This window comes from Scomber scombrus, chromosome 6 (genome assembly GCF_963691925.1).
Source record: "Scomber scombrus chromosome 6, fScoSco1.1, whole genome shotgun sequence".
NCBI lineage: Eukaryota > Metazoa > Chordata > Actinopteri > Scombriformes > Scombridae > Scomber > Scomber scombrus.
Window position 1 is genome coordinate 32,850,939 of NC_084975.1, and position 25,395 is coordinate 32,876,333.

The 25,395-nt window shown below is 37.8% G+C and overlaps 1 protein-coding gene across 1 annotated transcript in view; it reads right to left on the minus strand.

Annotated features, from left to right (window-relative positions):
- Positions 1-25,395, minus strand: part of LOC133982538 (cytosolic carboxypeptidase 4) — a 156,201-nt gene that overhangs the window by 55,013 nt on the left and 75,793 nt on the right. Inside the window, 10 exon segments of the mRNA XM_062421593.1 lie at positions 281-434; positions 2,844-2,976; positions 3,410-3,497; positions 7,616-7,764; positions 8,076-8,156; positions 8,332-8,415; positions 13,712-13,970; positions 16,004-16,090; positions 17,154-17,358; positions 20,738-20,854. Of these exon segments, the coding sequence (XP_062277577.1) occupies positions 281-434; positions 2,844-2,976; positions 3,410-3,497; positions 7,616-7,764; positions 8,076-8,156; positions 8,332-8,415; positions 13,712-13,970; positions 16,004-16,090; positions 17,154-17,358; positions 20,738-20,854 (1,357 nt within the window).

Here is a 25,395-nt window from a genome sequence, read left to right on the forward strand (position 1 = left end):
AGCTGAGTGAATGATCAGCTACAGGTAGCTGTGCTAATGCTAAGGAATGTTTTGTTCAATCACAAAGGAGAGTTTGTCTGTTGTATTACTGCAGAGCACAATCACATAGAAAACACATTGGTAACCATGGTAACTGTACACAGCTTAAACCAGAATGACAACCAGACTTAAAACTGATATATATATATATATATATATATATATATATTTTTTTTTTTTTTTTTTACAAAAGTCTAAAACTGAATCATTATCAAGTGTCATGAGTATCACTGATACTCACGGAGCTGGTGCAGATCTTTCCAGGCTCTGCTGGCAGGACAGGCAGTGATGGTGACCACCGGACATGAGTTTCCAGCCAAAGTGCGACAAAGAATCTGCTGCCGGAAAAACACCTTGGTAGGATCCACTGATTTCTGCAGCAGGTTCAGATGAGCCTGACACACACAATATGTGATATGAATAGAAGTGTAGATTTTGATGTACAGTGCTTGTTGTAAATTCATGAACCATTTAGAATTGTCTCTATTTCTGCATTAAATATGATCTAAAACATGACCAGATTTTTACACAAGTCCTAAAACTAGATAAAGAAAATCCAAATAAACAAATGATTCATTGTTTCATTGGTATAGGACACTGTCATATTCACATATTTTACATTCATTAACTTCTATTAGATGGAAACGGATGAGGAGGAACTGTGTTGAATTAGTGTGTATTGCAGGCTGGGTGAAAGAATACTATAACAGATTCATTTGTGTGCTTCATTTCATCTTGCAGAACTTCCTTTGTGGTAATATCAAAATGCTTAACAAGTAAAAACTATTTCATATGTTCATATATTTGATAATTTATGAAGCAACGCAACACCTGTCACAACGTTTATTCTATAATATACACATTGTCATTCAGCTGGTTACATGCAGGGGTGTGTTGTTTGCTTTGTGGTCATCTTGTGATGTTTACTGTTATATGGCAGCAACATTGTAGTGCAAAGCTGGAGAGAAAATCCAAATAATCAAAATCCACCATATTAACTGCATGAAATCAGCATTATAATGACTAGCACACTGACTTCCTGATTACATTTCCATACCACTATGTTTGTCTGAAAACTTGGCAGGAGGAAATACATGATTTATTAAAATAATTAAACAACAACGTTTGAAGTAAACGTCATCTATGTGGTCAGAGACAGCAAATCATTAGCTTTAACCTGCAGGACAAAGAGGGTAATGCCCAGTGACTGTTTAACAATGTGAGATTAGTGTGTGAGCCAGCTATCTGCAGAATTAACCTAGGTTTTCTGGTATCATGGAACTGGTTCATTTTTGTCGGGGTATATCACCATGGTAACCTGTTACATGACTAACCTAGCTTGGAAGTGACTGATAGAGTCTAAAAATAAAAAAATAAAAGGGTAAAAAAAGGGGTAGGACTAGAAAAGCTCATTGCTTCATCCTACACCCATTCGAACATTACATATTTATTGTTTGTTGTATGCTCGAAAGAGGAAAGTAAAAAAAATAATTACTTAATTAAAAAAAAAAGAGAAAAAGAAGAAACATGACTAACTTACTCTGCCAACAGCCTTTACTATTAACCTATCAGACGACTTGAAAAACTGAGTCATCATTCATATATTTTTTTACAAATAAATACATAATACATTATTCACATTGACTCTTATTTTCTTTATGTTGTGTGTTGTATGTTTTGACACACACATTTTGAGATTAATTATGAATGAAAAGTACAAATGAAGTGTATCATTATTACTAGTAGTACTACTATTATTATTACTATACGAGAACCTGAGTTTGCAATAAAGGGACAATCATGTTGCTGTCTATTATGTCACACACAACAGAAACATGTTTACATAATGATCTGCCATGTCTGGATTAAAGCAGACTGTAGCATCATGAACAACAATTATATTTGACTTCTAAATGCAGTTAATTGAGCTTCTTTCATTTCTGACAGGAATACTGAAAGAGATAGATTCAGTGTTGATGTGTTTACACTGCTATTTATCCCTTTAGCTCAAGATCACATCAGGTGAAAAGTCCAAAGGCCAAATCAGGTCCATGATTCTATCTACAACTCTACAATGTTTAGATTGTTTTTAATTGTAAGGTTTTATGCTTCCAATTCTTTTGTTAAATCATCTGTTATTTTGTTTTATGTAACACACACAGTCAATCAATCAATCAATCTTTATTTGTATAGCGCCAAATCACAACAAAGTTATCTCAAGGCACTTTACACATAGAGCAGGTTCTAAACCGTACTCTTCAAGTTTTAATTTATAAAGAGACCCAACATTCCCACATGAGCAAGAATTTAGCGACAATTGCAAGAAAAAACTCCCTTTTAACAGGAAGAAACCTCAGGCAGAACCAGGCTCAAAGTGGGCGGCCATCTGCCTCGACCGGTTGGGGTAGAGGGGAGAGAGAGGAAGAATAGGAGAGAGAGAGAGTAGCACAGTGTTGCCCTGTGTATGAAATGCACTATATACATGCTGCCTTGCCTTGCTTTACAAACACAAGTAGCATTTTAGTACCATGTTACACGTTCATGCTATTTAACAACTAACCTAGTACATAGTAAGAAAGTGAACTTCACCCCAGCTATTGGGGTTTGAAGTCTGCATATTGCTTCACCTTCACCAGAAATACCACCAAACAACAGAAATATATACACAGAGAAAGACACAGAAGAAAAACAGTGAAATGTATAGAAACCAGGAGGTTTGTGGGCAGGTAAGAGAAAAGAATAGCTTGAGGTGTAAAAACTGGAGGTATTTGCAAATGGAGTCAGACAGATAAACGTATGAGTACCTTCAGAGCAGAGTATGTGTAGGGATAATGGTAAGCCAGGTAGCACACGTCCTCATTGTGTTTGAAGGTGGTGGTGAAGGTCAACGTATAAAAGGTTGTTCTCTGACTGCCACGAGCTGGACAAAAGTGATTTCTGGAGGAGAAAATAGAAGCAATAACAGGTTATGATTCATATCGTGCTGATAAAAGATCCATCATTTTTTTGCATTGCATTTCAATTGTCATCCAAACTGTCATTGGATTCTCTTTCCTTGAAGGTTGAATATCTGTAGATGAACCAGTATTATGCTGTATCATACAGTAGTAGTCAAGGTTTAGACACACTGAATGTTTGACTGCTACTGTATGTTATATCATTCAGGTTAGGGTTAGTTCATATTACTCATTCATATTCATATCATGAGAAAGACAACAGTGTCAGAAACAACTTTTTACATTCTATATAATTCTATATATTCAAGGACTGAGCTCCCTCTCAGTAGTCTGATTGGGTTGCCAGCATCTATTCAGAATAATGATCTGCACATTAAGGGAAAAAAAAACAGATATAAATGTTTTATTCATACCTGAAATAACAAATTTCAGTTCCGGTCCTGACCCAGTGTGGTTTACCTTCCAGAGCTTCCCTTACTGAGTACAGCACTGGCTGCATTCCTGCACACACACACGCACACACACACACACACACACATATACATACACACATATACACATATACATACACACAGTCAGCCACATGGAACAGACATGGTGTCTTTGTTAGATCTGTAGTTGCACCTGCAACAGTGTGTGTTCACTCTCGTCTGGTCAGGAATATATGTGTTTATTTCTAAAAGGAGAAGTGTATAGCAACGACCAATGCAACATAACGGCATATCAGCTAAACTATGACTTCCTGTGTCCACGTACTGATAGCCATACTAGTGTTATACATGTTATACAGGACACGAAATGATCAACTTAGTTGTTTGTTTTAATGAGTCACTTCTTGAAGTAGTGGTAGGCAACAGATTTGCATCTATTAAAACAAATGTGATTTATGACAAAGATATATGTCAAGGTGCCCAGTTTCAGTCTGATCTGATGATATGTGGATAGAAGGAGCTGTGAGGAGACAGATTATTTAGTACTTTAACACATCGTGAAGTTTTTTTAAATGTAGAAGTAAGTTAGGTTGAACTGTCAGGAGTCGTTGTGGGGATGAGAGGAACAGCTGTTTGTGACATTCTCTACTGAATACACAGAGCACTATATATGTATCTATATGTATAATGAATAAAGAGTTTATACAGCAAATATAATGTGTTATTTTGACAATGTAAAATTCATTAAAAGTTATACTGTTCATACTTTTTTTTTAAGATGTTTCGTTAAATTAAAAATTGAAACAGAAAATGACATTTAACATTTTTGTTAGGACAACATGTGTTTGCAATTACATATTAACAAGAACATGATCAGACATTTTAATGAAAAAAAGAATAATATAAATAATTGAAGTTCATAACATTGTGTTAGTTTGAACCTATCACTGTTACTTTCATCCTGACTGACAGGTAATGTGTTCAAAGTGAAATGATACTGAAGTCGTTCAACATTTGGTGTTGACAGATGACACGTGAGATATAAATCACAATAAAAATGTGTTTCTGTCTGTAAACATTATCTTTTAAAATGACATTTATCTGAAAAGTGTTCAATTCTTAATTCTCTCCTATCTGTAATGTACCAGGTTCTAGTGCTGCTCAGGTCCTCTGTCACGTCATACCTCCCCATGTTTCCTGTCCATCTGTCAACTATCCAATAACAGCGGAAATACCATGAAGAATGTTGACCTTATAGCTATAACAAAAACTCTTCATCTCTATTCCTACATTGTATTTAGCCTAAGGGCTGCAAAAGTTAAAAAGTCACTGTTGAATGAAAGAGCATCAAATCTCCAAAGGTTAAAAATAGATAGCTGGATGACTTTCTAACCTGTCAGCACATTACAATCTTTCACAAGAAAAGCCATTTTCTCGACAATGGGATACAGACTATTTTGGAAGAGCAAGCCTTTCTTCTTTTCATTCACTTCGTCCTGAGATGAAACCGATTTCCTCAGGGATGCTAAAAAGAGCCATTTTCCAGTACAAAGGGCATTGTATGAATCAGTGTGTGAGTATGTGTGTTTCAAAAGGGGATCACAACTGTAGGAACTGAGTGTGTTTTGCAATCCTTTTGTCTGAGTGTGTATTTAACTGTAATGGATGTCTATTATGGTAGGACCCACTGCTGAGCCTATAGAGCTGTCTTCAGAATGGGAGAGAATAAGAGCAAGAAAACGCAGCGAGAGGTCTGCTCGATCAACCCTCATACTGTGTGCGTGTGTGTGTGTGTGTGTGTGTGTGTGTGTGTGTGTGTGTGTGTGTGTGTGTGTGTGTGTGTGGACTCTGATAGAAAGTCAGAGTGCAAGAGGCCATACAAATAAGAAAATCCCACTGATAGAGAACTGAAGGTGCAATGGTTATTTGATACAGGTAATACAGCTGCAAGCACACAGCTATAATGTAAAACTATTTTAACTTTTTTACATGGTTCTAGTGAATGGATCATCACTTATAACCCAGTAGAAGTGTGTTGTGGTGTATGTATTTGCAGAGACTCTGCTTTTACTGTGTGTGGGACGTTTCTGGGTGTCATCCTTTGGACAGTGACTGTGTAGCTCCTAGCCGATAACAGTGCGCAGCGTTTGAGGTCAGGAACAGGTTGTGAGCAGGCTAAATCACTGTCTCCATCTCTCTCCTCTGCTTTGCTCTTCTGTGTCTCTGTGTCATGGATGTATAAGGACCTGCAGGTCTCTGGGTGGGGCAGAGAGGCCATAGTGGACAGGATGAAGCTCTGCATTCACATAAAATCTGACAATGAGGCACCTTCCTGCAGGGTTGTGTGCAGGTCTGGAATGTTTATTTATGCTTATGGACACCACTGGTGTGAAACAATCTGAAAATAATGGTTTTAAAACAAAGATGGCTGCAGTCCATTTGACTTTTCAAACACCAGCATGTGGACACATACACTCTAAACTGTCAAAGACACACACAATTCCAACATAAGGACCCTTGCAACTACACTGATTCAGGGTAACTGTTTTTCAGTACATGAAAGGAAACCTCTGTGGTGGGGAAAGCTAGATATAGTTAGACTCACCAAAGGGTCTTGACATAACACAAAACCTGGAAAAGTTACATGCTTTAAACAGGTATGGGCTACTCAGGTCCCCTACTGTATATGATTGCACTTCCCCTGGAGTGCACTGACTGTTCTAGGAGTGTCTGGGTTGGGTCCTGGTGCATCCTGGGGGTTCCCTTGAATTTCTGGTGGGCTTAATTTTTGGACTTCTGTGCCAGTCATGGACTGTCTATAACAAACATCATGTTTTATCATAAGTTCATAAGTCTTCTTGGTACAACACTTGTGTTAAAGATTGATGACTGACTTTATAGTTACACCATCAGATCTGTGGCTATGGTGAAGACATGAGCTGAGCTATCACCTGGTGGTAGAGGAGTAGACATGAGTAAACCTAGAAAAACGTGTAGCAAAGGTGAATTGACCACTTTTGGCAGGTGCTTCTGTTTGTACCTTTAACTACTACCACAGAGGAACTATTCACAGCCTCCACTGGTCAGCGTGTCACCTTCATGTTGTAGATATTTTTGTTGGTGTCAGCTGCGATGGCAACTTAAAAGCTTGATGATGAATACTAATAGAATAGTGAGCCACCAAGCTGAAGGTGGGGGGCCTTTTGGGCTTGGATCAGATTCATCAGACATGTGACTGCAGCTTCTGTGATCCCTGCAAAAAAACTTAAATTGTGGAAAGAGTTGGGGGAGTTCACGTTCAAGAATTTGGCCTCCAAGAGTTTCTGGCAAATGATCAGACATTTCAGAAAGCAAAAAATAGGCTGTTTTCAGCTAGGATGAGAACTGCTGACCTCAATAATTGAGGATATAAAGGGTTCTCAGGTAGTTAAGAAGTTCCACAGTGGCAAAGCACCAGGGTGAGATGAAAATAACCTGAGATGTAGAGGGCTCTGGAGCCTATTGAGATGTATTGATTGACATGTCACTTGAAGATCAGGGACAGTACCTGAGGACTGAAAGGCAGGGGTGGTGATTCTTTTTTTTTTTTTTTAAAGAGACATGAACATAAGGACCAGTTGTCAGGGTCTCTGCCTCCCCAGGAAAGTTTATGCCACGCTGCTGGAGAGGAGGCTTTGACTGGACTGACTTGATGTAGATGACCAGTATTTATGGGCTTTATGAATGTGTAGATGGCATATAATCATATACTTTGGGGCACCTTGGGGGTGTTTTGTGGGAGGTACTGCCTTAAAATAGGGTGCTGGGTCCATTATTATAAAGTTTACAGAGGGTGTTGTTCTTCACAAGGTTACATCTTATCATTGATTCTTTTTGTGACAGAATGTTGAGGCACCTGCAGAGTAGAGTTTCCATTTTGGGAGGACTGCAGCACATTTGAATCTCAGAATTATGCCAATGATATATTTCTAGTATGTTAACATTAAAGTATGTTACTACTGGTGTGTATAGCCTGCGCTTACCTTATACAAATATCTGCTGACATAACTGAATCCTGTATTATGCACTTATTGGATCATTTAAATAAACAAAAAATATTACTTTAGGTTAGGTATAAAAAAAATTGCAATGGCTGTCATTAATGTTATTTCTTTCATTTACGACAAACACATACACAACCATACTCACCATAGTTGAATTGGCTGTTGCTCTTCTCACAGTTGATGATGTTAAAACGGTAGGGGACGTCAGCCACCATGTTACTGACTTCAAAGTAGAACCACTGGGCGTGCTGGGAAGAATTAGCATCCGCATTCAATATGAGGTCATATTCATATCTACAGAAGAGAAGAGAATTTAGTTTGTCAGTTAGGGATATAATCTAACAAGCAATGATTTTAATCAGAGTAGTGTTAGTTGTTAGTGTTTTCCTTTGCTATTGCACCTTTAAAACATCCAGCCTCTTACACTGGACATTATGTGTGGCACTCTCTCAAACTGAGATGACTATTATTGGGTACAACTAAAGTTTCATTTCATTATTTTTGCAGTATTAATATTACATGAGATTCTCCTCTACTTCATTGACCTTATGTCCATTGTGTGTGTGTGTGTGTGTGCGTGTGTGTGTGTGTGCAAGAGCCCATACCTGCGGACCTGAATAGCCTTCCTCAGGTTCCCACATTCAAACTTAGAGAAAAACCTCAGGGAATCTGATGGACCCTGTACACTGATAGATAAAGAATGAGACAAAGAGACAGAGAGCAGACAAATTAGACATATTATTACCACACATGGAAATACAGTATTCACATGGTATTCAATATTAACATGAATTAACTCCATCATGTAAAACAGCTTATTAAAATGTTACATTTGGATTGAACCATGTGTTGTTTACCTACCTGTTGTCTTCCAGGTCAAAGACCACCTTGTTAATGATGTCATCAGTATTCAGGATACGCTGGACATCTTCAAACACTTTCTTCCTGATAAAGACAGTAATACACAGCCATACAAATATCAACATTAATAAAATACTAATATAAGTATTATATATAATACTAATATAAAGTGAAACCTTGGTGTGACATTTAAACCAGCTGGAGAGGGCAGAGTGAGGTTTAGCTGGAGTACAGAGAGGTGCAGAAGTTTCAATGAGAAAAAAGAAAGCATGAATAAACACTAACTGCTCTTCAGCAGAGCAGCAAATAACACTGAATCACACCACTGTGGAACGTTATAAGCAGTCTGATGTGTGAAGAATGTCTGGATGAAAGTTTTCTTTGATTACGAAATAATAATCATATTGAATATAAACACTGTAACAAATACAGTATGATCACTGCTGTGCAGCACACCTAATAAACATACTTGCACATATACAACACATGTATGCCAAGCCTTAAATTTAAAGAAAACACCTTAAAAATTTGACTACACTTTTAATCAGGTCAAATTAGGAAGGACTTGTTTGTCCCACTCAGGCACATAGATAGACCTGTTACTATGCTCAAGTCCTTTTTCCAGACCCAGAAGTTCTACAGTGGTAAGAGCCAATTAGAACATAGTATACTGCACTAATGTTACACTATAGAAATTAATTCAAGAAAATGAATCAATTCATCCAACTAAATGTCACTTGACTTGACGGGAACAAAAACTGTTGATCTACAGCTCAGGATGTTGCTTGATGTGAAACAGTGTTTGCACCCACTAGACTAGTCTTAGCATACCTCTTGGTTACTCTCAGCTTGTAGTCACTGCCAGTGACAGTCACAAAATAATACTTTAATAAAACATACAATCTGAAGACAGGAAGGGGCTAAACATGCAACAAATGTCTGCAGCCAGAATCAAACTGATGCATGTTAAACCCTTAATAACCACCAAGGCACCCAAAGTAACATAATGACAGGAATGTTAAGGGTGCTTGGACGGCGTGACCCACCTAAATGAGTTTGTGCCTTCCAAAGTACAAAATGTTACAAAAATACCTTATGACCATTCTCGGATCTTCCATCTTTGTTGTTAGGAAAAATACTGCGACAACAATATTTAGTGATAGAAGAAAATGTGCAAACAGTCTGTCCTGTCAAAGTCACGTTTTATTGACCCATCCATCCACCCCTACCATCACTGACAGCTTTCACAACAACATGACAGGATTTCTGCCTTTGCCTCTGACACACTGTAATCACAAGAGCACTAAAGTTCTGGACTTATCAAGTAAAGCTACACACAGGTCATTTTTTGACATTTGAAAACATGACAAAAGTCAATCTCCTCAACAAGAACAAAGCACTCGGTTGTAATATGCAGCGTAGTACTTGGGCCGAAATATGAACCGTCTTTTAATTGATGAAAACAAAATACATTTAATTAACCAGCGGACTCATGAAGGATGCTAAAGCTGTTCATTTGATTTCATAAACTGACAACTGCTTAACAGTTTGAGCACTCAGAGAGCAGTGCAGTTGCCACTGTCTGCCCTCTGGGAGTCTGTGTTTACCCTTTTCATTTCCATAGCACAACTTATTAAATAGAGCGCTGACGTCAGTCTAAACAGTTTAAATGTGATGTTACCATCTTTTTGAAGAAAAGACTGCTTAGCTTCATGATGAGCAGCATGCTCTCTTTTGTAAGTACTTCAGAAAAGTATTTTACAAAACCAAAATAGTCCCCAAGCAGACAGAGGCAGAGTGAACTGAAACATTTGGGCTTGAAATGAGACAGAGCTTAAAGGTCCCTTGCATTAGGCCTAATCTTATTCTACACCAGAGACAATTCACTGACAAAGCAGCCTCAACAAAAATGGCAGCAACATTCTCTGTTTATATATAATATGTTCTCTTTTTAGAGGAGCGCCAATGTAATTAGATTAAGTTCAGAGGGAAATTACATCTTTAACATTTTTAAATGTCATGTCTGTCGGCCTCTTGAAAGTGCTGAGATAATGTCTCACAGGAAAAACAATGAAAATGCTGTATGTACTATACAGTGTATAGTATATATACACATATAACCATCAGCACACACATGCAGATTTAAAATACACATGTATGCAACAAAGAATATTCCCACTTACACTCACATAGCCACACACAGTTCAGAAGGTGAAATGAAATAAAAAAAAAGGAAAATACACAAAATAAATGAAAGTTAAATATATGTTCATAATGATGATTTGCTCTGAAATTCTGTCAGGAAGGCAAATTCTCAGCAATTGTAACTTCCCCCAGGCGCCTTGCTGTTGCCACAACATTCCCCTGCCAAAAATACTTAAAGCACCAAATGTAGATTAATCCACCGCTGAAAATAGTCTCCAGCTCCACTGAGATAACTATGGAGAACCATTTAATTCAAAACCCTTCTCAAACTGTAACCCACCTATCCAGTTACCAGACATCCACCTATCCAGACAAAATGTATATTATTAATATTAATATGTGCCCTCCAGTCTGTTGGTCAGTTGCACCATCATGGATAATTCCAGAACCTGAAGTTGATAGCTAGAAATCAGGAGATACTGTATAGTCAAGGAAGTTAAGTCTCATCAAGGCAGGTCTCTGCTTAACAACGACAACTATTATTCTACATGAAGTAAATAATAGTTTACTTCAAAATGGGTGTCAAAGGACACCGTAAAGGTCTGTAAAGGGAAGTGTTAATTTATTTGTGATTGTGATATCTGGCAGCAGACTGTTATATGTATGATCAATGACTGTTACAGAGACACAACAAGTCATATCAGGAATTAGTCGATCAGTTCAATCTGAAAGGAAAGGAGGACTTTTGGAAACACCTGCAATTACAGAGCAGCATAGTGTCTTTAGACGTAACATGGGAGAAGAAGACGACAATACGGTGCAGGACTAAAGGCTAATTTGGCGAAAAGATTTCAGAAGTGATTCAGGGGAGGAAAATATCATATCTATTGCTGGCTGGGCAAAGTTCATTCATTATAAAACTGTATAGAGATTATTTCAACCCACTCAAGCTAGATAAAATGGGTCAGATACGGGACAGTGACTGGAGGCTTTGCACATTCTACATGCTACCCTTGGCACCTCCCTTTAAAAAAAGGGGATGGAGAAAGTGAATGGACAGATTTTACCAGACTCCCCTTAGCTATACCTTCTTGGAGATAAAACACTTCTCCCACAAGGTGTCACTCTTACATGCACCAGGTATGATTATTAGATGCTGTACAAAAGTAGACATTTCAAATGTGCTATTTCAACATCTACCAGAACAATCTAGTGTGTTTTCACCTATTTCATTTGAAGTTCATTTGGTCTCATTACTTTCATAAAAAGCTGTGTGGCTCTCAGTGCTGCCACAAGAACACAGATAACACACTCAAAGACATGGCAGGCAAAAGAAGGAATGTGAACACAAAAAGGGCGAAGACACAGAAAGAATGAGGGAAGATATACAGAAAGAATGAGGGAAGAAATAGACTCACAGAGACCAATTTGAACAAGACATGGCAACAGAATAAGGCTATCATGGCTGTCACATCTGCTGGAGAGGGGGAAGATGGCATAATAAAAGAACAGATGGGGAAATAATGGAATGTGACCGGGAGACTGAAGAAGACTGCATGAGTGTGGGAAGACAATGAAGAGTGGGAAGAAAGTAAAAAAAAAGGTGGTTGGATAAAAGAGGAGCAGGAAAGTGTAAAGGAGAAAAGAGTGTGTGGAGGGAGATATCAAATGTGAGGATGACAGAGGGACTGATCGTTGGACTGTGTTACTGCTGTATTGTCAGTGACATCGTGCCGGCTGGGCTTCTCCTCCCACTATGAGGCACAGTGAGTCAGTGCACGCCAAGAACCACATAAAATAATTCCTCTACAAATAATAACAGTCTTCCCAGTGTGTCCAGGTACATACACTGTACATTACCATCACACAGCATATAGGTATGTACCTACTGTGTCACCATCCACAGACCACTGAGAGCACACAGCACAGATCATTGTTGATTTACTATCACAGCTTTACTGTCTGTCCTCCTGCTCAGAGAACTTCAAACTTTTAATTCTCACATTCATTTCACTCATTATAATATCAGACAGATACGTGATCTCATTATATTCAGAAAGTCACATTCACGCTCATCTTTATCTTCCTCTTTATAAATCAAAACATCAGTGTTCCCTCAGAAAGCTTGTTGTGTATCGAAGGCCAAAGTACAAACTATCAAGAGCTTTTTAATTTTAATCCTTGATGTGTATTTCTTTCATAGTGTACATGTATTTCTTTGTTTTAATGTCTTGTTGGTAATCTCTTTTCATTCTGTGTGCATAATTAAATCTAAAATGCATAAAGGGGCACCAGTGGTGACAGAGAAGAGTATACACAATCATTTATGGGATATAGTTGCCAGGAAAGGTCAGATTTCTAGCACATAAACACACTTTGCAGCTCAGATTAACTCACCAACACAACGCTACTGGGAGAAGGAGGGGCCCTCTTGTCACAGCCGGTTGGCAAAAAATATACAATACTTCAATAATATCAAAATGTGTCTGATATAGAATTATTCAAATGAAATGAAATGTGTGCACAGGTCATATATTACCCCTTTAATAAAATGAATGCTAAGAACTCAAACAAATGCTAGCACTGCTGCAGTATAGAAGCACCTTGATGCTCTGCCTGTGTGTCCTCTGGTCAGAGATGCTCCAGGTTGTTGTCCCTAAACGTTTCTACACTGTGTATAACAGGAGATAAAATAGCTGGGTTACCTGCAAGGAAAATGAGATTTGTAACATTGTGTTGTCTTGCTGCAAAAAACAGAAAATTGTTATGAATTGGAAGATAAGAACTCCAAACTGTTTTAGTTTGAGTAGCTGGCTGGAAGAGTTTATTGATTTAATTGGGATGAAAAGAGGAGCAGCTGGGCTGAGGCACTGTGATGCAGCCCTGGAGGGCCTATGGGATACAATAAGGTCATATTCTAACTCATCATTGGATTAAGTGTAATGGTATAATGTTTCAAGGATTATATAAAACATTTATTGATACGGCCCCACTCGCCATTTTTCCTACATTTGTTTGCTTAATTGTGTGAATATGTTGTTCTTTTTATTTGTTTGTTTGTTTTTGTTTGTCTGTACAAACAATGAGGGAAATCTTCAAATCACGGAACTCTGTTTGTCCTCTAACATCAAAACATCACCTCTTTAATTTGTCTTTCTTAAACCCATAACCATGAAAACATGAGCTACATTCCTCCTACACAGCCATCAGGTATGTTGTAATGAGCATGGAGTACCTCTGTATGTTGGGTCTGCGTGGAGCCATGGGTTCATGTCCTGCTGGTGGGAGGTGACCCCAGAAATCAGGGAAAGCCAGGATGCTAAACCCTGGAATAGACTTGGTGTTAGCGGCTGCAGCTCGATACATCTTAGGTTCGTGATGGGGGACACAGGCTCCATGTCTCTCCAGTAACCTGTCAATCATGGTTTGATGGGATTCTTCCACTCCTTCCTCCTCCTCATCATCCTGCTCATCCTCTGTCTGACTTGGGCTTTCTTCTCCCCTGGAAGCAAAAAAACAATAAAAGGCTCATACTGCTAGGACCAGAAACGAAAAAGGAAAACATCAAGCTTCAAAGAAAGAGAAGTGAAACTATTGACGGTATTGAAACAGAGGAGGGGTTATATTGATCCAGGCTTAGACTTCTAACATCAGAAAACAAACAGAGGTCATACTGTTGTATAGTGTCACATTACTGCATTACAGGAAGCTGTGTTTGTTGTATGAGATTAACATCATCAGTCACATACAGTGAAATTCTTTACTTCTAATATGGGGTATTTTTCATATATACTTCCACCATAATAATATTTATATTACATATATATATGTAATATGTAATGTATATATTACATGTATATGTATCCCCAACCCTAATCCTTCAATTTCAATGAGTGAAAATTATACTGAAATCATTTTTGCGAATTTTTCCATTGTTGGTTCTCAGTAGATCTTTTTCATATTTTTGAAAGTAAATAAAAAAAATAAAAAAAACCCCATTTATTTTACATTTAATTTGTAATTCAGGAAATATTATGTGAAAAAATGCTGTCCCAAATGTTTATGTCACCACCGAAACACTGAACATTTAAGTCTGTGGACTGAGACTGATTTAAGCCGCACCCCTCCATTTATGATCAGGAAGTATGTTTGCCCCCCTCTTTGTCATGTCTGCATGTGGAGCATTTAGAAAATATAGTGATAATGATCAACCTCTTTTAGGATTATAATAAAGATATGTTTTTAAACTGAATTCATGAACTGATAAATAAACATGTCATATTAAAGGATTTTTTAATTGATGCTATTTTTAAAATATATATATCTTTAAAAATCTCATGTACCCCCTGGAGTGCCTTCAAGTACCCCTGGGGGTACTAGTACCCCGATTTGAGAACCACTGCACTAGAGGATCAGACTATCAGAAAAGTTGAACATCGGTCACGTTGTGTTTCCAGAAGATGAGCTGTGAATCAAACGCTGTAAATATCATGCTCGTCTTTTATACTTAAAATGACGTACGATAAAAGAATCCATCTATTCATCTGTCTATTATTGAGACAATCTACTAGAATAAACCTGGAAGGGATTCTGAAACATGCTCTACATGTGGGCGTTCCTCTCCTCACTTACATCATCCTCAAGACCCAAACTATCCAATAGCTGCTTAGTGAGGTGTAATCAGAAAAAGAAGTAGAATTATGTGTTTGGAGATATTTACTGTCAGATGTGTGTCTGCTATACATGCAGGCTGTATATTTGCAACATTCATTAGATACTATTCATCATTTTTAATAAGTGTGACATCTCGAAAAATGGACAGTCATGACTGAAACATGGGATGTTTTGTCAAAAATAAAGTACATTGAGTTATCAACTAAGATGATGTGGTAGTGTTTGGTTTAATGTGTATTAAACTAATGGATCCGGAAGTTTGAACTCAGTATGATCAAGTTTATGCTCTTTACAATGAAAAATTGGATTCAAAATCCAATGAATTACACTCAAAATATTGTTAATATTTGAATTGTTATTGTTTTACCTCTGTAACCCTTTTAATGACATTTATAAGATACAAATAAACAAAAAAAATTAAGTTAATATAACCCTTTTTATTATAGTATATGTTGTATGTTTCGGAGGTGACACATTTTGGGAACGGAAAAATATTCCAAAACTTTCTGAAAATACAATATGAGGATTAACTGTACAATTACTAGAAATGTATACTGTAGTGTGTGTATCTATATATATATATATATATATATATATATATATATATATAGATACACACTACCGTGTCACTAACGAAACGTACAACATATAGTATAATAAAAAGGGTTATTTTTGGAATGAAATTTTCATTCCAAATCAAAAATTCATGAAGTAGAGATAAATGGTTGAAAAAAACTCTTCTTGAAGCTGGGAAAATGACTGATGTCAGTGTTATTGAGGAATTCTCAACAATTCTTTTGTGCTGTCAGATTATAATTACATCATAACGATTACAGTCAGAAAAAATAGTAACTTTCAGCCTACCTTGCCTCTCTAACTCTGCCCCTAAATCCAGGGCTGGTGCTGAGGATGCTGCTGCGACTGTGGAAATCTCGGGCTTCTAACAGAGCAGCAGCTGGAAGACAAAAGACAACAAGTGGGAAAGGAGGAAATGACCATAATGTGGATCTAAATCAGGGAAGACTTGTGTACCAGTGTATGATGGAAGATGAAACCAATGGTCATTGACTTGTTTTTGTTTTTAATATGTAGAGGTTCTTCTGTATAAGTTGAATGTAGGTAGAATTTATCAAAGAGGAGAGCAAAGCAGGTGGACCCAAACACAGGACTGACAAATAAACAAGACACAGGTGAAACACAGGTATTCAACAAAGGTAGGGAACCACAGGAAGTCATGATAACAGAAACACAAGGAGAAAATATTTCAAAATAAAACAGTAACTAAACAAACAAACAGATAGTACTGGCAGGATGTGACAGAATTAGTGAAAAGTGAAAACATTTCCAAATATTTCACTGAAGAACAACATACAGTATATATATATATATATATATATATATATGCTTTCAAGTTAAATGTGATTAGGACTTGTCTGAATAATACATGAGTAGCATTACACATATGTGAGCTATGATAAGCATTAGACTGCAGAACTGGTTATAATGAGCAAAAGTGAGAATGTATGATTTAATGGTTTGTTAAGATGAGATACATTGCTGCAGATAGTGTGTCCGACGTCCAATCAGCAGTGTCCATCATTCACTAAATACACAACAGTGAAATATGAAGCAGTGGTGTCATCTAATTCATCAGCTTTTTACACTGCAGAAATACACATTAATAAAACATTTAATAAAATATTAAGATTGTATGATTTTACAAATGGAGCTTAATGCAGACCTTGTTTTTTCTCTTTAAAGATTTGATACTGATGAACAAATCTATTCAACTCAACATTATTTGTGTAATTAAGACATGTATGTCTATTGTCCTGATTGCTTCAGTTTCTCTAAGAGGTTGGACTTCTTCACTACTAACTACAGTAAGTTTTCATGTGTTTGTGTCAGCGTTAATCATTGGTAGCCATTATTGCTTATTATAGTATTGATGTTACGTATGTATATTACAAAAATATATGAAACCTGGTTTGACTTAGTTCTACCTGGTGTATGTCCATCTGTGGATGTTTCTGTCTCTGAGTGAGACTCAGAAGACGAGGTGGACGACTCACTCCCCACAGTACTCCTCCTCCTGCTGCCCTTCTCGGAGGAGTGAGGAGGCAAACTGCTGAGCACCACAGTGTCCTCATCCGATGAAGAAGATGATGATGTTGAACCCTCCTCTGGCTCTGAACTCGAATCCAGCTCCTAGGAGACGAAGACATTGCCTTACAGTCATGTGATGCGCTCAAAGGCCAAAATTCATGCTTCATATAGTCGACCCTGAACAAACATTTGAACAATCAAACCACACACAGAACACAACGCACTAAACTGCATGTATTTGTTGGAGGAGTTTTAAGAAATGAATTATTGTTTCACATTTTTTCTTGTCTTAGTGGGATTTTTGTCAGGAAAAAAGAGAATTACACATAGAAAGTGCTTCAGAGAGTGTGGAGTAGTGTTGGGTTCACTGTGATGTGTTCTGTAACAACTGGAGTTAAAAGTATCTAACAGTTGTGTAGCTAAGTTAAATAATTTTGTGCATCGCAAAAGGTACGAGTGTCTAGTATGGAGGGACACTGTACTCAACATATAATATTCTATTGCCCTAACAATTATGCAATGACATTTTCTAAAATTGCCAAACTGAGCCAAATTTGAATGTACACGTTGTACTGGTGCTGCAGAGCGGTTGTGGAGGTATCTTAATAGAAATCTTAATAAGTACATGTCATTCTTACAATACGTTTGTGCAGTAAATGATGGTTTGCTGAATCTGACTTGAAACATTTGCACGAGCAAACTTGATGGAAAAAAATAAAGGTTTACAGTATGAATACAATGTCAAAACTTACTTATTGTGTATGCTGCATTATTATTTACTGCTGTTTATTTACCTTGTTATCTCCTTCAGATTTCATGTTGTCGTACTGTCAGAAAATGTGTCTTCTGACAGGTGTATGCTTGGCTTTACTACAGCTTCTGTTATTTTACGGCACAATTCATTATCTGTGCTTTGGTTTCCAGCCAGGGGCACAAACATGTTTTGCTCATGACAAAGACAATATCAACTGTCAGATAAATGAACTGCAGCAAATTGAGTGACACAGGGTTTTGCTAAACACTGATAGGTTTCATTTTCATCATGCATTAAGATATAAACATGTCTTCTCTGTCTGAGACACAGTATATTTATATTATCACATGGTGTTTTTGATAAAGGGAACACGCCTCCTGTTATAATATCCAGTAAGGATAAAAACCTTTCATCTGGCTGCTTTAATCCTCGTAATGTATTCTAACATATTAGCATGAATATGCTACCTATTAGTCAGATATTAGCACAATTATCATGAGTCAAGTCAGATAGTATCCTGTGTTTGATGACATGAAACATTATCATGGACTAAGACACTAATTTATTATCACCCATCTGTCTCTGACAAAGTCTATTTCTGTCTCTCTCACACACAACCTCCTTTCCTTCCTCTCTCTGTCTCACACACATGATTTTCTCTCATAGTTAGGGATGATATTTGGAGAAATCAAGACAGGCCTGTCACAACATGTCTACAACACACCTCCAATGTGTTTATTCATGTATTTATTCACACCAAGAAAATGCATTCAGCGTACACAAATATGGCCACCTGTGATGTTGCCCACAGGTTCCTGAATCTTTCATTTACCCCTCACCACTGTCTGTCAGTTACTGGAATCAGAAAATACAAATTATGAAAAATGGGTACAAAGTCTGGGTGAGACTGAGCTGCAACAAGCCTGTTGCACACTAAAGCTGTCTTAGTGACGTATCAGACACTTACAATCATGTCCTTTCTTTATGATGTCACTTCCACCTAACAAAGCAGATACAGTCCAATCAAGAAATACTACAAAAACCAAAACACATACAAAAAGATAAAAACACATGCATCAAAGAAAATACTACAAAGCCAATCACTACACTAGAAATAATTATGGGATGGATTTGAATTGCAGCAGCGAATATAAAGAAACTATTGTCATTTTAACGATTCACTGCAACAAGTCAGCTAAAACTCCTTCCTGTGTTTTAATCACAACAACCTTTCAACATAAGATCAGAAACCACATCTCCCTTTCAATGACAATATTCAGTTGGCATAAACATTCATCTTTCTCATAAAAACATAATTCAACATAAAGTATTCCTGTGCATTTAAACATTACTTAAACATTTTAATTATCTTATAAGTCCCGTCTTTATGACTTAATTAACACTCTTCCGTCTCTAGACCTGGTTGGGAACAAGTGAAAAGCTTTTTGAAGTTTGTGTTGGAAACTGAAGAAAGCGATGCAGTCTCATCTGGCTGAGCTGGTGTGCAGCGTGTCTCTGTATCACATGTAGAGTCTCTGGCATTAGAACAAGCTGGCGTCTGCTTCAACTGAGGCAGACTTTTGGACAGTCTAGGAATGAGGTATGGAGTGAGCTGACATCACTGTCACTGGAATCTCCAGCATCTGTGACCCACACTGGTGTCCAATAATGTCCTCCTCCCTTCTTTGATGGCAAAGTGAGGGATGTTGAAGTATTGGCATACAAAGTGTAGACATATGGGCAACTCTATAGGTTAACACAGCAAAGTATGGTTCTTGAGCTTTCTTTAACAGCTGTTTGATAGTCTGGATGGGGCCCATCAGAATCTTTACATTTGACTGGAGGTTTGTCATTGAGCTTGCTTTTGGTCAAACAGACCTTTTTATCTCAGAAGGACAAGAATCTCTCTCATCTCTGGCTATAATTAGTCATGTCTACCTCTGGTAATAGCCATGGCAGTCAGGATGGTCATGATCATGTTTGAAATTAAGACACACACAGTGTCAGTCTCTCTGTATCATTCCCTGTCTCTCTATCTCTAATCAGTCATGCAGTAACAGCCGTGTAAGTCGTAATGCTAATCTAAATATCATATAGAGCACACTGTCTGTCTCAACACTCTTCCTCTACAAGCATTATTGTCATGCTAACTACGATGCTCCCATACAACAAAACAAACCAGTCATAATTCAACAAGTCTTCATACTTAAACAACAAAATAACTGTCTACCAAAATTCCCAATCAAGTTTATTATCCCAATCCAAGCCTTTTAATATTGAGTATCTGCCTTGTCCCATCTGATACTTCTATTTACCTAAATGTTGATTATGTACATGGCACATAAAGTGTAGAAATAACAGCTGTAGCTACTAGAATTGTTAAATCGTATTTTACACAAGTTACTTAATCCAAATATTGAAGGTCTTGAATCAAAACTGTTCAATTGATCAGCCTAATGAATGTTTAATTGGAGAATGGGACTCCTGAAATTAACGTGAAGCAATCGGCTAGAAGGAAGACATACTGTATCACTCTGTTACACTTGTTGAAATTACTGACACGCTCAGTCCAGTCTGATTGTACAGTGGTGTTACAGACTGAACCGTCTTCCCTCACAAATGATCCAAATGTTTCATGAATGAGGCCCAATCAGCCTCTGCAGTAAATGACACAGTAAATATCCAAATATACAAACACACACACATACATATATGGAAGTACTGTACCATGAAGTCATGTAAGAGTTCAGGACAGAAGCGGCTGTACTGTGGCAGCAGCTCTTTAGGTCTGTCTGGATCAGGACGAAGACGAACTTTGTTCAGGTCAGTCTCCAAGTCATCATCCTGGATAGAGAAGGAAAGAAACACACACACACACACACACACACACACACACACACGTTTAACTCATCCTCCAGTACACACTGCTACAGATGTGTGTGCATTGATACATTACGTCCGATTTGATTAAGGTTAAAACAGATGGGACATTTTCTTACAGAGTTTCAGTAATTACCCAAGCTGCTGGGAAGGAGAAGAACAGATCTCTGAATTCCTATAGAAAGTTGGATGATTGTAAACCAGTTAAGGGTCTGAAACCATTCTTGATAGAGTTTACTGAATGTTCCCCTAAACTGTCCACTGGATCATTGGAATTGGGATTTATCATTTCTCTGCTTCACACTCCTCAATCACTCCCTCTTTTCAGTATGTTCCCTTCCACTCCATCTATCTCATCATTCCCCTCTCACCTCTTTTGCCATCTCCTCTCACCCATCATTCTTTAGACCTCCTAATTACCTCACTACATTTATCTCACTGTAAATAGTAACGAGCTCAGGCGATGACTTAATCTTGTTTTCAGGCTCAATCATGTTGCCTTTATCTCATTTTGAATAAGCGAGTGTGAAAACACAGAGCTACCCTGCATAATGACTTTCTCTTTTAGCGAGGTTGCTGTTCCAGTGTCAAAGTGCAAATTATGTTCAGCATATGATTAGCTGAAACATTTTCTACATCAGTGCTTCTCAAGCATTTTCTGTCAAGCCCCCCACATGGAAGTCAAAACAAAAGTGAATGCTCGTTGAGGTAAACTCAATTCATTCATTTTCAGCCATTAACATCAGCCAAAACCCATAAACAAACACAATAAGCAAAGTTGAACAATATTGAAATAATATGACGTGAATTGCAAGTTCCTCATGAGATTCTGTTCCATTTTGCCCAGTTTTACTCAAGCTCTCCTGCTATATTAACAATGATCTCAAGAGCAAAAGATACATCTTTTTGTTTTGTCTTACATTTTGTTCTGTCTGTTCGATTAATAGCTCTCAGATTGTGTTCCTTCACTGTCTGAGCTCTGTACGTCACATGTTGATTCGCTGTCACAATAAATATTGCTCTTGATAGCATTGAAGCATCAAAGCACTTTTCGTATTATTCCTTCAAGAATTAGATCCATTTAATGCATTTAGGGCCACATTTATGCCGCCTGGTACCCAATTCAGATTTTTCATATGGCACAGATCAGATATGTATTATGAATATGTAAACAGGGGGAAAAAGCACATGGAATTGGATATTCTTAGATCCGTTTCGGGCCTCAATCATATGTGGAAATGAATCTGATATTAATCGGATTCTTGCCAATCCCCCTTTTCACCAAAATGATGCCAACCCTCTTCCTTCCCTACACCTGCATTATGCTTCAGCTAGTCCCTCTCACCTCACCCTCCATTCTTTCAAGAAGATCATGCACACCTCCTTCCTTCCTTTCACCATGATGCCCAACCATCACCCTCTCATCAGGCCCACATCCACTCTCAGCCAATCATCCCTGCCCAGCCAAATCCAAGCAGTCCCCAGCCACACTAGTCCTGACTGGTCCATTTATACTGATAACAAGATGATAGATGTAATTCACTGCCCACACCCAACCCCTTAATGTCATCTGCCTCAATACTGTTCAGGATTAATATTCAGGCAGTTTAGAGATGAGAATGACTTGTAGTTTATTTACAATTAAGTTGAGCCCTGTTTTCTCATATGTTCACATTATGTGTGTGTGTATCAGTTATGTATGTATGTGTTATGTATGTGGTATACCTTGTAGATAGGGGTGGGTGATATGACCTCTGTCAGCTTTTAACACTGGAAAATGTTAGTGCATTAGAGCTTTCTTTTGTTAACTAGAGGAGTAATGTTAGCCTAGTGAAATGTATACACAATAGCCCTGAATGGATCCCAGGACACTGCAAGCACAAAGCATGTATGCTAGTGTTCTAAAAGTGCTTCTAGTCTTCTCTCTTTTTTCCCCCTTCTGCTAAACATCCAGTCTGGATGTTGGAATGTCATGTATGCCTTTGTAATGGGTACAAGATCTATTTCATTAAAGTCATTGAATACAGTTTAAATAAATACAAATACATCAATTTGGACTTTACTTTATTACTATACATCTAAGTCACTTTCCATGGAATTGTACACCACAAAGCAAATACATAAATAAATAATAAAAATGGTATAATGTTGCTTTACTCAAATCTTTTGCCAAAAACCCTACCATGTCTAAATAAAATGCTTCAAATATAAAACTATGTGTAATATAAAATTGGAATTTATGTTTGCCAGCGTCATTACATTTTTAGCCTGTATATAATTAATTGTGCCACCACAGCTCAGTGCTTTTCCGCTAAGTGTTGGGCCTCCCTGATTCATAATGGTTGGGTGTCTACAACACCCAATGAGTGAGCAGCCTCTGCTGGTATGTTAGGAGGTCCAGCTGCATTGGGATCCTCACTGTATACCTTGTTGTGTTTTTTCTCATATATTATGCAGAGTGCAGTATGCACAGGTGATTGTAAGACCAATGATATGTCTACACTGAGCCCTGATTAATCCCTGGTTAAAGTAACACTGGTCTTCAGGTTCCCAGTCTCAGGGTACCCCTTCATCAGCCATGACCGGAATGGATTCCCTAGTAGCATGACGACACTCGTGTTCCTTGGATCTCCTTTGTGCTCTGAGGTCATGAAAAATCTGAAATTATATAATTACAGTTTGCATACTGAAGAGAAGTGCCGACAGTATAAAGTAACCACCTAGCCATGCAGTCTGCATTTACAAACATGGAAGAAGATGGGCCATTCTGAAGAACTTTGAATTCAAGCATGGTGTGGTCATAGGATGCCACCTTGGCAATAAGTCAGTTGGTGAACCAACTCCATATTAATGCCCATGGATTTATAAAAGCTCCTGTAGGTGTATGGTCAAGTGTCCCAATATTGGTGTCCATAATATGGACAAAAGTATTAGACGTATACACTATATTATAGTGTACTTTAGCTATATTCTGTGTGTTTTCACTTTGAAAACGTTATACCTTACCATGATATAATAAACACAAGTATTAATAGAGTACATACTGTGTCTCAGGAGGTAGAGCGGTCGTCCACCAATTGGAAGATTGGCGGTTCGATTCCCAGCTCCTCCAGTCCATATGTCTTTGTGTCCTTGGGCAAAACACTTAACCCTAAATTGCTCCTGTTGCTGTGTCAACGGTGTATGAATGGTTAGTTTCCCTCTGATGAGCAGGTTGGCACCCTGTGTAGTAGCCCCTGTCATCAGTGTTTGAATGGGTGAATGAGACGTAATGTAAAAGCACCTTGAGTGGTCATAACGACTAAAAGAGTGCTATATAAGTACAGTCCATTTACCATTTACATACAATCATTGCTATGCTTCTACCACAGACAATGATTTATCACAGTATACCATACTGTACACAGTATACCATGTTAACACTGAGGTCATTTGTTCACTGTGTCATAGTATTATGATAATACCATAGTACAATTTTGTAAGGGAAGATAAGATACTATTTAACTACCATATGGGTATATCAATATCAATTATATCTGCCACAACCATTTGCAAGATAACAGCTGTTCCTGAATTCACTAAGGACAGTTTGGAACTCCTCACCTTCTAGCAGCTTGATGTAATCATGCATTATCTCGTATCGTACACATTGGCAAAACTCTTCGACTTTCAGGCATATTAATGCGTCACTTAAGCCAAACAGATGTGCCAGTGTACAATAGTCAGCTCCTGTTGCAAACCACCATAGTCTGACTCCCACACAATTCTGCACTGGGATTGCACAGTGAAATCCTTTATCCTTGTAGGACAGCATTGGTGATAACAGATCACAAAACATGCTGAATATTTCTCTCTGTATATGTAGAGTTGCTGACCTACTGTTCCTGGTCAAAGGTTCCAACAACACAATCCCACCAATCATGATTCCTTCCCACAATAAAAATGTGACCAATATTTTGTGGACCTCCAAAGATGCGTTGGAAAGCATTAGCTTGAATTATCATTATTTCGGTCTTGTTTCATGAATTGCTGGTTGTTTACTTCCATTTTGGTAATCAAAATCTTGTGTAAGCATGCAGGTTGTTTCAAGTGTTAAGCCAGTGTAAACACAGGTATCAGGTATCGGTCACTTTTAAAAGTAGATGTAAACAGGTGGTCAAAAAAATTGAAAATATGCAAGATGTAGTGTAAATAAGGCCTAAGATGTGCTCAGCACCCCCTGTAGTGCCCCTACGCCCACCCCCTAGTTTAAATACTGTTTTAATGACTGCTTGGCCTACGGTTAAACTATTCACCACATGTTCAACATGCTCTTATTTGTCTCCACTCACTTTCAAACCATGTGACAAGAAGAATTTGAAGCAGGATGGTTTTAGTGACCTTATAGAGCCACGACCAGTAAGGAAAATCAAATCAAGCCAAATCAAAATCTCTGATCTGTTGGGGACCAAAAATTGAAAACTGAGACAAACAGATTCGGGCAAAATTTGTATGCTAGTGATTCA